The sequence below is a fragment of the Blennius ocellaris genome, assembly GCF_963422515.1.
Source record: "Blennius ocellaris genome assembly, chromosome: 6".
Lineage (NCBI taxonomy): Eukaryota > Metazoa > Chordata > Actinopteri > Blenniiformes > Blenniidae > Blennius > Blennius ocellaris.
Window position 1 is genome coordinate 15261645 of NC_137655.1, and position 15192 is coordinate 15276836.

The 15192-nt window shown below is 43.4% G+C and overlaps 1 protein-coding gene across 1 annotated transcript in view; it reads left to right on the forward strand.

Moving 5' to 3' along the window:
* Positions 1–15166, forward strand: part of tanc1b (tetratricopeptide repeat, ankyrin repeat and coiled-coil containing 1b) — a 97339-nt gene extending 82173 nt beyond the window's left edge. Inside the window, exons 15-26 of the mRNA XM_080497952.1 lie at positions 53–175; positions 1604–1840; positions 2027–2212; positions 2965–3043; positions 8288–8421; positions 8632–8755; positions 9136–9311; positions 9444–9576; positions 10437–10528; positions 11023–11169; positions 12302–12402; positions 12488–15166. Coding sequence (XP_080354078.1) covers positions 53–175; positions 1604–1840; positions 2027–2212; positions 2965–3043; positions 8288–8421; positions 8632–8755; positions 9136–9311; positions 9444–9576; positions 10437–10528; positions 11023–11169; positions 12302–12402; positions 12488–14069 — 3114 coding nt within the window. The 3' untranslated portion in view covers positions 14070–15166. The remainder of the gene's footprint in view (positions 1–52; positions 176–1603; positions 1841–2026; positions 2213–2964; positions 3044–8287; positions 8422–8631; positions 8756–9135; positions 9312–9443; positions 9577–10436; positions 10529–11022; positions 11170–12301; positions 12403–12487) is intronic.
* The last annotated feature ends 26 nt before the right edge of the window (positions 15167–15192 follow it).

Below are 15192 nucleotides of genomic sequence, written 5' to 3' on the forward strand. Positions count from 1 at the left end.
ATATATGCATTGGTGTGTGTGTGTGTGTGTGTGTGCGCATGTGCGTGTGCAGGGTCTGAGTAAGAAAACAGGTGTGTCATCCAGTGTACTTCAGGCTCTGTGGATCAGCTGCAGTGCAGATGGTCTCTCTGCAGCCTTGGCCTCACTGAGGAACCTCTACACACCCAATGTCAAGGTAAAGGTGCTTTTCATGTTTTATGCAGCTCAAATATACCAGATGAATGTTAAAATATTTCTGCATTAACGAGTTAGATTAAGAAACTTGGAATGTGGATTCATCCTGAACGTCTCATAAATGTCCAAGAACCATGCATTTCTGATTCTGTATTGCTTGTGAGCGTGCCTGTCTCTGTATTTTGTCTTTGTGAAAGTGGCAACCAGTCCAAGATGAACACCACCTTTGTCCATATTAATTTTATAACCAATACTAAGATAATTTATTTATTAACAAACCTGAAAAAGAGAATGTGAGGAATACAAATTTCAGACCAAAATAAATGAGACAAACATATAGTCTTTGTATTACCATTTTTTTTTTTTTTTATATGTTTGTAACCTTTTATGTTTTGTTTTTTTGGTGGGGCAGCAGATGGAAATTAACCTTAATCTGGCATATTTTCAGTAACTTCATGAAGAGATTGGTTGTTCATGAATATGCACTGCCCCATCCAAATAAACAAATAATTGAAATTAAATATGAAAGTAAGATTTAAACATATATATCTGTAAAACCTTAGGCCTTAAACTGGCTTAATTATTTGCTTGGTGTTATGTTGTAACTCCAGACTGCATATAATGTATGTTTTCTTCTGCTCCTTGCAGGGAAGGCTTTGCAATCACTTTCCATTTATGTCCACTATTTTAACCAACGTTAATGATCGCAGCAGAGCTTATTAAACTGCTTACATAAGTCAGCCACCTGTTTGCCTTTTTCAGGCTGTATTTTGAGGCAAGTTAATGATTGGCCTTTGCTGGAAAGGCCATTCTGTCCAGATGATGTATTCTGGCTCGAAGCATCTTTTATTTTTCTTTGCCATTAGCATTGCTGTTTCAGAGCGGTTTCATCACTTGTCTATTGTGTGTTACTGAGCGCACATCGACAATCAAAGAGACATGTCCAGAATAACCTTGTGCTGTTCTCTCAGTAAAAGAAAGAGAATCACTGTTAATTTATTCTGCACAGGATCCAACAAATAACCATCATTTCATCTCCTGTGGCCTACAATTCATTTGGCTCTAATTGACTAAGCATTTATTACTTGTTTAATTACGTTCACTAAATTGTGTATGACCTTTGCTCGGAGGAAAGGTAGAAGCTTTAGTGTGCGCTCCGAAATAACGCATGAGTCTTCTGCTCTATAGATTAGGCAAGCAATGGGAAGAAGACTGTTGTGCTTATATGGATTCACATGTCAATTTGCTTCAGTTCAAAGAAACAATAAAGAGGCAGTAAAGTGGCTTTCACGCAAGAAGGTTTTCGTGTTTATATGGAAAAAGAAGCATGAATGTTTACAGATAATGCAAGCTCCCACATGGTCATTCAGTACAACAATCATTTTTAACACCAGCCACTTGTGTTTGTGTTTTACATTTGGATAATCAGGTGAGCCGTCTGCTGATGCTGGGAGGAGCCAATGTGAATTACCGCACAGAAGTCCTGAACAACGCGCCAATTCTCTGCGTCCAGTGTCACCTGGGCCACCAGGAAATCGTGGCACTTCTGCTGGAGTTCGGCGCCAGCGTCGACGTTGTGTCGGAAAATGGCATGAGCCCGCTCTGCTACTCGGCCGCTGCAGGACACTCGGGAATCGTCATGCTGCTTTGCAAGAGGGGAGCCATGGTGAGGAGAACTTGACTGTGATCTTAAGGTCCTGGAAATTTGTAATACATATGTAAATGTTGACTTTGGGCATCAGGTTATGGCTCCAGATAAATCTACTGTACGCTACTATGATCTCAGTGGTTTAGAATATTCTTGTTTTTTTTTTTCTGTGCATTGAAACACAAACTCTTGAATGCCTGCCAGCTCGATCATGTAGATAAGAGTGGCCAGTGTGCTCTGGTCCATGCCGCACTACGAGGACACCCAGAGATCATCCAGTACCTGCTGGAGCTTGAGTGGAGTGCTGAGGGGCCGCAGCAGGACTGCTCTCTGAAGAACAAAGCTCTGCAGCAGGCTTTCATTGCCTCCTCCAGCATGGGACACACACAGGTAGGACCCAGACTCATGCACAGGGTTTATTTGACACAAAGTCTCATCATTCCACACATAAAAACAAACCGAATACAGCAAAAATAAGACTTTTTTTTTTTCTGTAGCTCATTACAAAATAAATGTGTTGGAAAGGGATTAAAAACTCATTGCTATTGATCCACTCATCTGTGCACCGTATATGACTCGTTTCTGATATGTTTTAGCAGAACGCTGCCTTTTTTTGCAATCATCTTCCACAAAGCATATGTGATTTATTTATTTTTTTCCCATGAGAAAACTTTCGATGGAGTCGGAGCACATCATGTTCCCAGCGCCGATAACTTAAAAGTCTGAATAGGTATTCAGCCTTGAATGTGTGATAGCAGGATTTGCGATGGATCACTGTGAACTGCCTTCAGCTGCCCAGGTGTAATGTGGATTCCGGGTTTATTTTGGCTTCCTCATTAACTTGACGGAGATCTTAAGATCAGCTTAGAGTATCAGAAGTGGGCCAAGCCGAGCTATCAACCTGCATGTAAAATGAGACCCTGTTAAAGTGCAGCTTTTAATGTGATTAAACTAAAACTCGCATAACCTCATATTGTGGTACAGCGACCCAAAAGTCTCTGCTCTCTTAATGTTCATTTCTATATACTCTGTGCTGTTTTGGATCAGAATTGGTCTTTAGTATACTCTAACCTCGGGGAGGTATATTTGATATCTTAAGCTGAAACAGTGCGTCATTAATCTAAATTTTCTTTTCCTGGCAGGTTGTGAGGGGCTTGCTGGCGTTGAATAATGACCATGCTGTGCAAATTGATAGTCATGACACTCTGTGGGGAGAGACAGGTATGTTCTCATCCATCTTTTTGCATTATACCGCTCTTTTGTATTATCACCTGCCGTTTTAGCATTCCGGACCACACTGCAGTAATTGAATGCTGCGGAAGTTCCTTTATCTCAGCTCTGCACAGCACCACTCTTTGTTTAATGCAGAGGTCGCTCGACCCAAATGTGTGCACCTTTTTTTTTTTTTCCTTTCTGGTCGCTGTTTTAAGTATTCCTGTGCTGTACATTCTGGTAAAAGCATTACTTGTTATTGTCACATGTGGATTTGTACTCAGAGCTCAGTCAGCAGAGACTTTCCTTTGAAAGCTCATTTTCAGACATACCACTGGGTTTGCAGAACAGTATTTCCTCCATGCTCTCAGTTAAATTACTGCCAACAGCAGCCTGTTATATATATTGTAAATCTCTTTTCGGGTTATACAAGATGTCTTAATTTCTAATCTTTTCACCAAACATTTTGGCTTTGAATCCAATGTTTGTTGAAGTTTAATAATGTTATTTTAGTGTCTTTTTTTTTTTGGAGAGGTTTCTCTAAAAGTGATTTATTTTTTCTTTTTGAAATCACGAGAAAAGATTGAAGGAATGTTGCAAAATGTGGCACATCATGAATAGCATGATGGAGCAGAAGGAGGCTGTCAGGTGTGAGACATAAAACCTGATCAGTGTAGCACAGCACAGCACAGCAGACAGACTATAAGGCCGTATCGACTGAGCATATTGTTTCTTTTATCATCGCAGGAGTGATTTTAGTAGCTTGAATACCTGTGGGGAATAACAAAAAGCTGTAGCAGCTGTCAAAATATACATAAACAAGGTTAAAATTTGAAAAGAATCAGTTAAAAGGTAATGTTGGGGTGTTTCATAGAAGTTTGAAAGAACTTTGTTCTCGTTCACATTTCTTGATAACTGCAGCCCAACACACAACATGAAAGACGAGACGTATAACTGAGCCTTATAGTCAATATCAATGCACAGAATGATCATATCATTGTTTCTGAAGTCCGTGACTTTTTAACTGTAAGTTTAACAGCAACCGATCTGGACTTTTTTTGAATTATTTTTTTTTTTTTACCAGTCTAAGTCCTAAAAATACTTGTGATACATAAAATATCTTTCAGTTTTTGTTCATGCAGCTCGTGTTAAAATGTTGGACACATTTGAAAACTTTCTTTTCATCTTCACATCTTTAGAAAGTCTTGCACAGAGAGAGATGATCCGGAGCCATAAACGTTCAAAAACATCCCCTTCTTGTTTGACAACGGAGTTTGATGTTTGCTCTTGTATAATCACACAAGAGTAGATAAAAAAAATGGGGGAATTTAATAATAGTTTCTTTGTGTCTGTCTCACTGAGAAGCCATTACAAGTGAGAGTTTGGTGCCTCAAGAATGTAGGTCAGCTTATTAGTGGAGAGGTTTTTCACCGTGTGGCTAGTGAGAGCTGAATGACTTCAGACCTTTTTACAGTCCTGTGTCGGAAAGCGGCTCTTCAAAAATACTGTCAAGTGTACATTAGATGCTTTTGGTGCAAAGTGAGATATATTATCAGACATTTTAGCTACCAGCTGCTGCTGATTGCACCTTTGCAAGTGCTGCTGTGGCAACATGGCAGATTGCTTGTCAGTAGTTTCCTGCCTGTATCATTTCTAAAGTGACCTCAGATCACTGTTTACTTCGGATACTTTTGAAACGGCCTCACAAAATATCAATGAGCTGCGCTCCAGAGTCTGAAGAGTCATGACGTGCTGACAGAGATCAGAGGCGGCCGCAGTCTTCCAGTGTTGATCTCTCCCCTCTATTTACACATCTGATGTTTAAAATCAAAGCCTTCACCTCCTGGCATTGCTTCTAAAGCCGTGGACCAGCAGGTCACAGGTAGCAAAGGAATAACAAGAAGCGCAGACCTGAAACCAAGCAACCAAATGTGATCATTTAAAGTAAAATCAAGGCTCATCCTCATTCAGGAGACAGAAAGTTTGTGAAACAAAAATAGAAATCCCTCCACCCATCACCTGTACAGCTTTCTTCCAATTCCGAGTCACTGGAGCTGAGCCCAGCTGGATATGGGTAAAAGCAGGATACACTCTGGACAAGTAATCAGTCACATGGCAATCACACATGTTTAGACCGCCCTCCTCCACCCACCCATTCAAACTGGGTGTGTTTCCCCTGTGATGTGAGAGTCGTCACCACTACACCACAGGATTTCTTGCGAGCTTGAAATAATATTTATGGTGCATCTCATGTGCCCACGTGTCATTACAAGACTCCACTCACATCTCAATACAAGTAGTAAACAATTGATCAGTGATGTAAAATACCAGTTTTACCTCAAATTTTGATTCCGCTTCTCAATTGCTTGTTTAATAATCCAATCATTGCGCTCCGAGGCACTGAATCTTAAAAACTGGCAGCATATCTGAAATATTATTGACTTTCTTTGTTGTTGTCTCTGAAACAACCTGTGAAACGTTATAGCACATTTAAAATTCAATGGAATATTACATCTCCAGGCAAATAGGCGAGCTGTCTCCTGTGTTTACATAGAGGCAAATCGGATTGTACATCTGTGCAAGCGCCATCCTATAAAATCCCTTCTTAGGATGCAAAATGGTGCACTGTTATGCAAAAGAAATTCCATTTAATGACACAGAATCTTTCTTGCTGTGGTACACAGACAGCAGCAGGACTGGCTCAAGGCAAACACAAACTGAGACTTCAGATAGTAAAGTCCAGTCTTTTGTAATGTTATGAAGAAATGCAGTTTTTACTTCTCATGGCAAATGTTACATTCACACTTGTTGCCATAGCAATCATCTGTTCACTTGCAACGTTCAGTATTTCTATTACAACGCTGATTACAGGAATTAAAACAGGATGAGATGATTTGCAGTTGTCATAACCTCGTATTTTATTTACAACCCAGACAGCATATCAGACGTCGAAAGCAATAATTCACCAGATCCTGAAAAATATGAGCTCATTCTGAATTTGATGGCCTCGACACCTCTCAGCAACACCATTTTGGTATCTTCTCTTCTTCTTTGCTTGGTGATCATTGCACTTTTATTAAATGTCTTTTTATATTGAGAATAAATCCCCTCTTTTTTTAAATTTCGGTTCAATGCAGATTCTCAGGCACCTTTTCAATATGCTCAGTATTAAATGAAAGTGTTTCATATTGCATGATGACAACACATTCAGCCATCCACATGCTGATTGAAGTGCATGTTTTCATCCGTTTCATCCAGAAACAGGGATATACTCAGATATATCAGAGATGGAAGCATGCACTTCAATCATATATTTATTTATTTATGTGTCCTGCACCACAAGCAAACATTGTTTACTCAAATCGATGAATACTTTTTTTTTATATTAAAGCTTTCAATTAAATGAAAGCAAAGAAATAACGCTGATCTGTGTTGTTTTATGAATTATGTACAACAAATGGTTGAAACTTTCATTTTGTCCAAATAAGTTTGTTTCTGTGTTCAGTCGAAATGTTTTTTTCCTTCTTTTTTTTTACAATGTAGTTTTGTATCTGCTGTCAGCCCAGTTAAAGCAACCTGTTATTATTCAAATAATATGTGTTGTGCAACTCTTACAATCCTACAGCCATGATTTTTTTTGTTAAATATTTTTCGTTTTCATGGATTTCTGAGCACTCTGGGATGATTGCTGGAACACAAGCTCAGTGAGAATGAAATGTCTGAAGTTTCTAATGGTTGAATAGTACTTTTAATATTCACTTGTGGAAAATTATTGTTTTCTTTTTTTAACAACGAGGTCTCGTCGGGGAAATGTTCAGTCGTTCTTTCTATTATTGTTTGTTTGTTGTCGAGTGTGCAGAGAAGTAGCAGTGGAGCTGTGCGTTATCAAGCATTTACCTTCTTTATCCATTCATGACAGTGATTCAGGGTGTCGTCCTCAAGACGTTGTCAGAGTATCTATGAGTGTGAGAGCTGCATAGGAGAGTTGAAATGAGGCTGATGAATAGCTTTCAAAACAGAAGATAAGAGAACTGGCCACACAAAAACAACAAGAAGCTGAGACAGAAGGAGGGGGCCCCTGCTCTGGAGGGGAGAAATCCGAAGAATACGGAATATGTCAGGTGCGACCAGGCGAAGGATTTAAAGAAATTCCTGCTAACATGACATGGGTATATGGGTATTGCTCAAACAACAAAAAATGAAATGACTTGTGAGAAGCACGACTGAAACATCTGTGCAGCTGTTCACCTCTCTTGGTGACTCCGGACCTCCTTATTGGTAATGTTGCTCCCCGGAGCTTAAATTGAGCCTAAGTTTAGCTCCTCACAGTCATTGATCTGCTCTGTGCAGTCTGTGTGAGGATATCCATATTCCGAGCAGATGGAGGGTGGGGTTGTTTTTGGCTCTAATGACTGTTCATCCAGATGGATGATGTCAGTCATATATGAAGACTCAGCAGCACCTTCAATCTCGGAAGTGAGTGAGAGAGGAGCTGCTCTGAATCTTACAGTGAATGTCTCTCTGTTTGGATAACCAGCACTCATTTAAGACCAAACCATCTGCTGTAAGCACCCGACATTTCACAAATCTCTATTTTCAATACAAGCGCCGGTTACTACAGTCATGGAGTTTGTTTGTTAAGATCAATTGGACAGATAATACCAACGAATCTTGGTTTCAAAAAAAGATACAATGTCTAAATAAGAGAGCGTGTTAAAGATAATTATTTGGCTTTGTTGATTTGTAGTTACTGATGCAATAAATGTCTGACTTTTCATCAAAGCCACAGTGACTAAAGGCATGAATTTCACGAGTTTTATAAACCCAATTATCAGTTTTAAAACCCAATTAGCACCAAACATAATTTGTACTCATCTTTGCCAAGTATACCAAAGATTTGGGCATTTGGCCAACAATTTATATCGAGATGTCTCCTCAGTGTTGCTAAATATGTGGATTGGTACTCATTAAACAGTGTTTAGTAAATGTTGTGTTCAATTCTTAGAGCACAGTATCCTCTCTGGCCAAGTACCATGAGGTGGGGTTGTGAAAATTCCACTCTTATCTTATCCTCTATGGAAGTCTAAGTGAAGAAGTCAGCTCTGCATCAGTCATAATAACAGTGTGTTTTGTGTGTGTGTGTGTGTGTGTGTGTGTGTGTGTGTGTGTGTGTGTGTGCGTGTGTGCGTGCGTGCGTGCGTGCGTGCGTGCGTGCGTGCGTGCGTGTGCGTGTCCTCTGCTCTCACTTTGCAGCCTTGACAGCTGCAGCTGGACGGGGGAAGATGGAGGTCTGCAGCTTCCTGTTGGAGCAGCAGGCGGTGGTGCAGCAGGTCAATCGACGGGGGGTGTCTCCTCTGTTCTGCGCCGTCAGACAGGGACACTGGCAGGTGAGGGCTGAAAGACACTTTTTACAGCCTTCATCACACCAATGTTACACCTTCATATTTGGTGGTATTTCATTAGCAGTTCACGGTCCGTCATGCTACTGATTGATGACTTAATTGTTTCTGGTCTGAGGGTCAAAACGTCTGAGGAAAGTGAAGCTCTGTGGGTTCATTTGATTTGAATATTCAATGCATTTCTTTCCTGTTTTGTAGATCGCAGAGCTGCTGTTGCAACATGGGGCCGATATAAACATCAGTGATAAGCAGGGCAGGACTTTACTCATGGTGGCAGCGTGCGAGGGTCACCTGAGCACCGTCGAGTTTCTGCTTTCTAAAGGTGAGCAGGAACAGTGAACATCCATCAGAGTTTCAGTTGCAGCTTGTAGGATGCACATGTGTTCTGTTAATATCAACAGTATTCTAATGTTGCTTCGTGCACCATTGATCGGACCATTTCAATGACGCAGCTTTGCCGCAGCATTTAGTGAGTTACTTTAAAGCAACAGTTAACCTGAGGGCAGACATATTGTTTCTGACTGGCAATGGTGCTATCAACTGAAATGTTGTAGGCAATTTGTTTGTTTTGGGGTTTTTTAAAGGATGTTTTCTGAGTTTCGAATGTGGATTGTGTAATTATTGGGATTCACAGAACTGATTCTGCTACTTCACCAGTTTGTGTCATGATGAGATGCCTCATTGTTGGTGCTTGTTTCGAAGGGGCCTCACTGACGTCGATGGACAAGGAGGGCTTGATGCCACTGAGCTGGGCATGTTTAAAAGGACACAAGAACGTGGTGCAGTTTTTGGTGGAGAAAGGTGCGGTCATCGACCACACTGACAAGAACGGAAGAACTCCACTGGACCTCGCTGCTTTCTACGGAGACGCAGAGATTGTACGTGTTAATTTACTGAGATTCTTTCTATACCTGCTGACAAATAACCACAAACCAGCCTTTATTTGGTATCTTATTACAATTATCAGTTCAATCTTTTGACTCTTTGTGTGTGTGTGTGTGTATTTGCAGGTCCAGTATTTGGTGGAAAGAGGAGCAGTGATAGAGCACGTGGACCACAGTGGGATGAGGCCTCTGGACCGGGCCATAGGGTGTAAAAACACGTCCGTGGTGGTGACACTGTTGAAGAAAGGAGCGAAGCTGGGTAAGAAGCGAGAACTGAGTGTTGAAGCTTAAAGAAATGGAGCATGTTTTGTGTCAAGTACCTAGTAACTAAGCCACTAAGTAGTTGAGGCTTCTTGAAACTGCCAGTTGCTCGGTGAGGAAACACTAAGCTCTGCTTTGTCTCCACTGAGATTGTTTCTGTCTTTTCTCAATATCTCATGATACTAAGAATGATCTGGGAAAACTTCATGGAATGCGGTGGAAACACTATTTTCATCCCTGCTTTGTGTGTGTGTGTGTGTGTGTGTGTGTGTGTGTGTGTGTGTGTGTGTGTGTGTGTGTGTGTGTGTGTGTGTGTGTGTGTGTGTGTGCGTGTGCGTGTGCGTGTGTGTGTGTGGCCTCACTTTCAGTGATACGTCGGTCCCTCATGTGCAGCTTGACTAATTTAAGGATGTGACTTATCACCTAAATGACATTCATAAAGCAATCTGGGTCTGCAGCTTATCTGAGTGCGCTCTGCCATCTCAGGGAACGAAAAAAAAAAAAAAATTAATAATGGTCTGAACCTGAACATTTTCTCTGAGCACACTCTGCATGCATTCACCGCGACAGCACCGTTTCAAGCTGAGCAACAGAGAATTATGTACCGTGCACGTCCACTTTCCGCTCTCTACAAAATGAAAACTCTTGCAGGCGCATGACCTCTTTTTCTTCTCACTCTCTCTCCCTCCTAACTCTGTCCTAAATGCTACGCAATAAACTAAGGCTACAGAACGTCTCCTTACGATCGATCAGGTACAATCTTTAGGTAACTTTACCTTGTACCAATTTCAAAGAGAATAAGGTGACCATCTGTCCATGCGAGAAATCTAGCATGTCACACACTGTCTGTATCCACAGGGAACGCTGCCTGGGCCATGGCCACTTCCAAGCCTGATATCCTCATCATTCTCCTTCAAAAGCTGATGGAGGAGGGAAACCTACTTTACAAGGTAATGTGATTCTTGCACTAATGAAACACTTCCTGTTCCTGTGGTGTTTTCCTGTGTAAAAGACAGAACGTCGTCACTCTTGGCAGAAAAGAGAATCATACGGTATCGTTGTGATTCAGGGCATTAAAATAACAATCATCAATTTTTTTTTGGGTGGGGGGGCTTCGTTAAATGTAGAAAATGAATGGATGTGCATGTTCTACACCAATTACTGGAGCTGCCATGATGGATGGCTGACATTTAACAGATTGAGTTCTGCAGCAGAAAGGACAAACCTGTCAGGAGTGACAGTTGTATGTGAGTGTGTGAGCGTGTGTGTTTTGAACTTGGCTGTGTGTCGCACCTGTGATTGATGAGAAGAGGTCTTGAGCCAGAGCGCAGATATTGTCGGAGTACCTGGTGAACGCCCTGCTTCTGTTCCCCACATTTCCCGCCTGTCTTTCTGCACTTGCCCTTGTCCTCACCGTGTGATTTGCCCTCCACGTGTCCTCCAGAAAGGGAAGATGAAAGAGGCAGCCCAGAGGTACCAGTACGCCCTGAGGAAGTTTCCCCGGGAAGGCTTTGGTGACGACCTGAAAGCGTTTAAAGACCTGAGGGTCTCTCTGTACCTCAATCTCTCGCGCTGTCGCAGGAAAACCAATGTAAGCCTCTCAAAAAGTTCCATTTGCTTTTTTCTGTGTTCCTCTGCCTGTGCAGTATTTCCCTCAATGGGGTTTTTTTTTTTTTTTTCACTTACCATGTTTTTAAGGGAATTATGAGTTGGACTTCAGGGTTATTGAGAGAAGATAGAGCCGACTCAAGCAAGTGAAATGATTTGAACATGTGTGGGTAGAACAAGTGAAGCTCATGCATGCTTGGATAGTAACATTTGGGGGGGGGGGGGGGGGGTGGTTGGGTGGGGGGGCTGCGACTCACTGGCTAAGTTTGTCTACATAGGTTTGAGTTGTTTGGGGTGAAGCTGCTAAATCAATCATTACATGCTGCAAACCAACAAAAGATGTCAGGCAGCACAAGGCTGACTGTTGTGCGTTTCTATGGTAACTGCACCTGGGTTGAGTGCCAGCTATCTCTCTGCTTGATGCAGGTAGTATAAAGTGGAGGAGTGATTTTGCAAAGATGAGATTCAGATGAGATGAGAACAGTTCACACGTTTGAACATCTGTAACATAGTGTAAAACCTGTCGCCATAAAACGAAAAAAAACAAAAAACATCAGCCTTCAACATCATGGCTCAAAAAATGAGTCACACTCATGGTTTCACCTTGTTATCAGTCTAAAGAGAAACCGCCTTGTTAAATGACTCTTTGCAAACCTTCCAGACCCTGATCACGACGAGAGTAATTTAGCCTGGCAGAACACAGGAGTTGCTGCTCCGGTTGATCATTTTGCCCGTGTTACTTTGTAACTGTGGTGTCGCGTCACACGCTGGTGCTGACGGGGCAAATTAGAGCTTTTACTGTGGGGTCCGGTGACCCAAAGAGAGCCGAGTAATTGCTCCAGCGCTACCTGACAGTTTTGCAGTCTGATGGCGAGGTAATGCTGTGAAAACTTTCTTTGACATAGAATTCGTCAAATGATTTAGATAAAGTTGTTTTAGTTGGTTAAAACACAGTTTTTGATCGCTTTGTCCACAGCAGTTCACTGTTTTCTTTCCAGCACAGTTGCTTTGCTGCTATAGTTATAAGACGATAACTTTAGAGTATTACTGATTTCTGCAATAACAACAGCAAAAAAGTTAAATAGCAGTAAATTGACTTTGGATTTCTGTTGTAGGATTTTGGGATGGCTGAGGAGTTTGCAACAAAAGCACTGGAGCTGAAACCCAAATCCTACGAGGCCTACTACGCCCGTGCCAGAGCTAAGAGAAGCAGCAGGTAAGCTGTTCAGCAGCTCCGTAACCGTGTTAACAAGCCGCCGTTGTGTTCTGCATCTGTTAACAACGCGTCTGGCTGTCCACAGACAGTTTACAGCGGCCCTGGCTGACCTCCATGAAGCAGCCAAGCTGTGCCCCAATAACCGGGAAATCCGACGTCTGCTGGCTCGAGTTGAGGAGGAGTGCAAACAGATGCAGCGAGCTCAGACCAAAGGAAACCTCGCTGGGGCTGCAGCTGCTTCCTGTCAGGCGTCGGGAGGACACGAATCTGACCAGGAGCAAGACGAAGGACAGGAGGAGCCCTCGGAGCACAGCCTGGCTCGGAGCGTGGACGGCCAGCGAGACATTCTGGAAGAAGAGGACGAGGACGAGGAGGCCTTACAGCATGACAGGACGGGCGAAGCCTGCTGGTCCCAGAATAGTTACTCCTTCAGCAGAATCTTGTCCACCGATTCAGCGACCGTCGGCAGCGGTGTGGGACATCACAATCAGAGTCAGACTCCTATGTCACCTCCGGGCCCCGGCAGGCTTCCTCCACACCGGTACCCTCGAGAGCACCGCGAGGCCGTGGCCCAGCAAGCGCTCGTCCTGCAGCCCACCAAGCAGGCCCAAATAGTCAAGACCAATCAGCACATGAGTTCCATGCAGGCGGGGGCTATGGGGGGCCGCGCATCAGGGTCCAAATCTCAGTACGCACCTTCCAGCCCTTTACCCAGCCGACACATGTCCAGCATGCTGAAAGCGGGCCCCGGTATCGACATCAGCCCTCTGCCCCCTCCAGCTGATGAGCCTGTGTATGGGAACCGCATGCTGCTGGCAGCTGCCTCCACCTCCATCGGCCACAGCTGTGATGGCGAGAGCCTCCATTCCTCACAGGCCTCCTTCTCATCCTGCAGCAGTGCCAAAGGTCTGGGGCCAGACAGGCTGTCGGCCCACTCCGCGTCCTCCCTGGACGGCCTGGCCTGCTCTGGTCCCGCCCTGCAGGCCCACCATGCAGACCCTGGAAAAGACGGGATGTGTGGTGCAGTGGGGTCGCAGGGGGGAAGCAGCAGCAGCATGCGCGTGTCCAGTTCCACCAGCAGCCTGGCCTCCAGCAGCAGCCTGTCAGACAACGGCAAGCTGGGCCCCGACGTCCGCACCAAGATCTCAGACAAAGCCAAGCACAGCCAGCAGGCCAGCGCCACGGCGGACTACAAACCCCGACCCTTCATGGGCGTCACCGACAAGACGGCTCGCTTTCAGCAGCAAATTCAGCAGCAAATTCAGCAGCAGCAGCACATCTTGCATAGTCACCACAGCCTGCAGGCCGCCTCTCGCGGCTGGCTGAACCACTCCTCCGATGGCCTGGTGGGTCACATGTCGGCCATGAGCCTGCAGCCCGTCGACTGCGAGCTGTCGTACGGCAAGCCTGTCATCACTTACCAGGAGCAGCACAAACCACCTCAGGCAATGGCAATGAGTAGCTTGCAAAACGGCATGCACGCCAAGGAATATGCAGAAAAGTTCTGCCAAGCCGCCAACTGTTACAAAGAGTCCAAGCCAGCGCTGGCTATGCCGCACGCTTTCCTGGACAGTAAACCCAAGCAGCCAGGCCTCGCCCGAGATAATCCTGCCATCCACGTAGCTTCGATGAAACCAAAGCGATCGTTTATAGAGTCCAATGTGTAGAGATCTAGTTTCAGTTCACAACAGAAATAACCTGGAGCGAGAACGCCTTTTTAAGTTAGTTCTGTTTAGTTTTTCTTTTTCTTAACCAGCCCCGACAGACTACATTCTCACTTTGAAGCCTTGTATGAAGTACAGTTTGCAGGCGCTTAGTTTTCCTGTGAATTCAGACACCAAGCAGCGTCCAGAAAGCGCCCAGTTTTACTCGTCCCAATCTGCCACTGACGGCCGTCGGCTTCTGTTACACGACGTCATGTCCGCCGTTGTTCAGCCAAGCTGGACACATTGCACTGAAGGAAGTATTTGGACATGTACTTTACAATCCCGATGAACGACACGGTGACAGCAAGCACTTTACACACAGTGAGTCCACAGCAGTGCTTCATCATCAGACTCGGTTACAGTATATTGTTATTAGTTGTGAATGGAGGTGCGGTGTAAACTGTGTTCGTCACGTCCATGGTGCTGAGATGGAAGGAGGAAGTTGAAGGGATGGTCATTCCTGTGTTTAACGAAGGATGTTATAAATCCTCAAGCTGTGTATATTCTATAAATATGTACTTTTCCTTCTTTTACGTGAAGGTCCGTGTTAAGTGTATTGACAAGTCCAGACTTGTGGATTTTGAGTTTTCGGCACAATGTTGTTCAAATGGTGTTAAAAGGTTCTAAAACAAACATTTGTTAAATATATTTGTACATTCTATAAATCACCATTAACACTGAATTTCTTTCTGTATCTGCTTATTGTTGCTGTCTAGTTTAATTTATTTACAGCGCCAATGGCTTGGTTAATTGTAAAAGCAATATATTTTATATAGTTATTTTTGCACAGCTACTAAGACATTTTATGATTCTCAATAACGTTGAGATTTAAGTGCATGCTACAATTGCAGTTTGTATTACAGAGTTAAAAAAAAAAAATCTATAAAAGCAGAAATGGTTTTGGGGCACAGTGCCATCGGTTCTATTTTATTATGTACGTTAAATGCAATTGTCGCCATGTTTTCAGTATTGTGAGCTTTATTAGCTGTGATCACATACTGTAATAGATCATTACTGCCATAGCCACCACAGGAGAGAGAAATAAAGACCCACTGAGGAAAAAGCAAACTGCTGTGTTGACTTT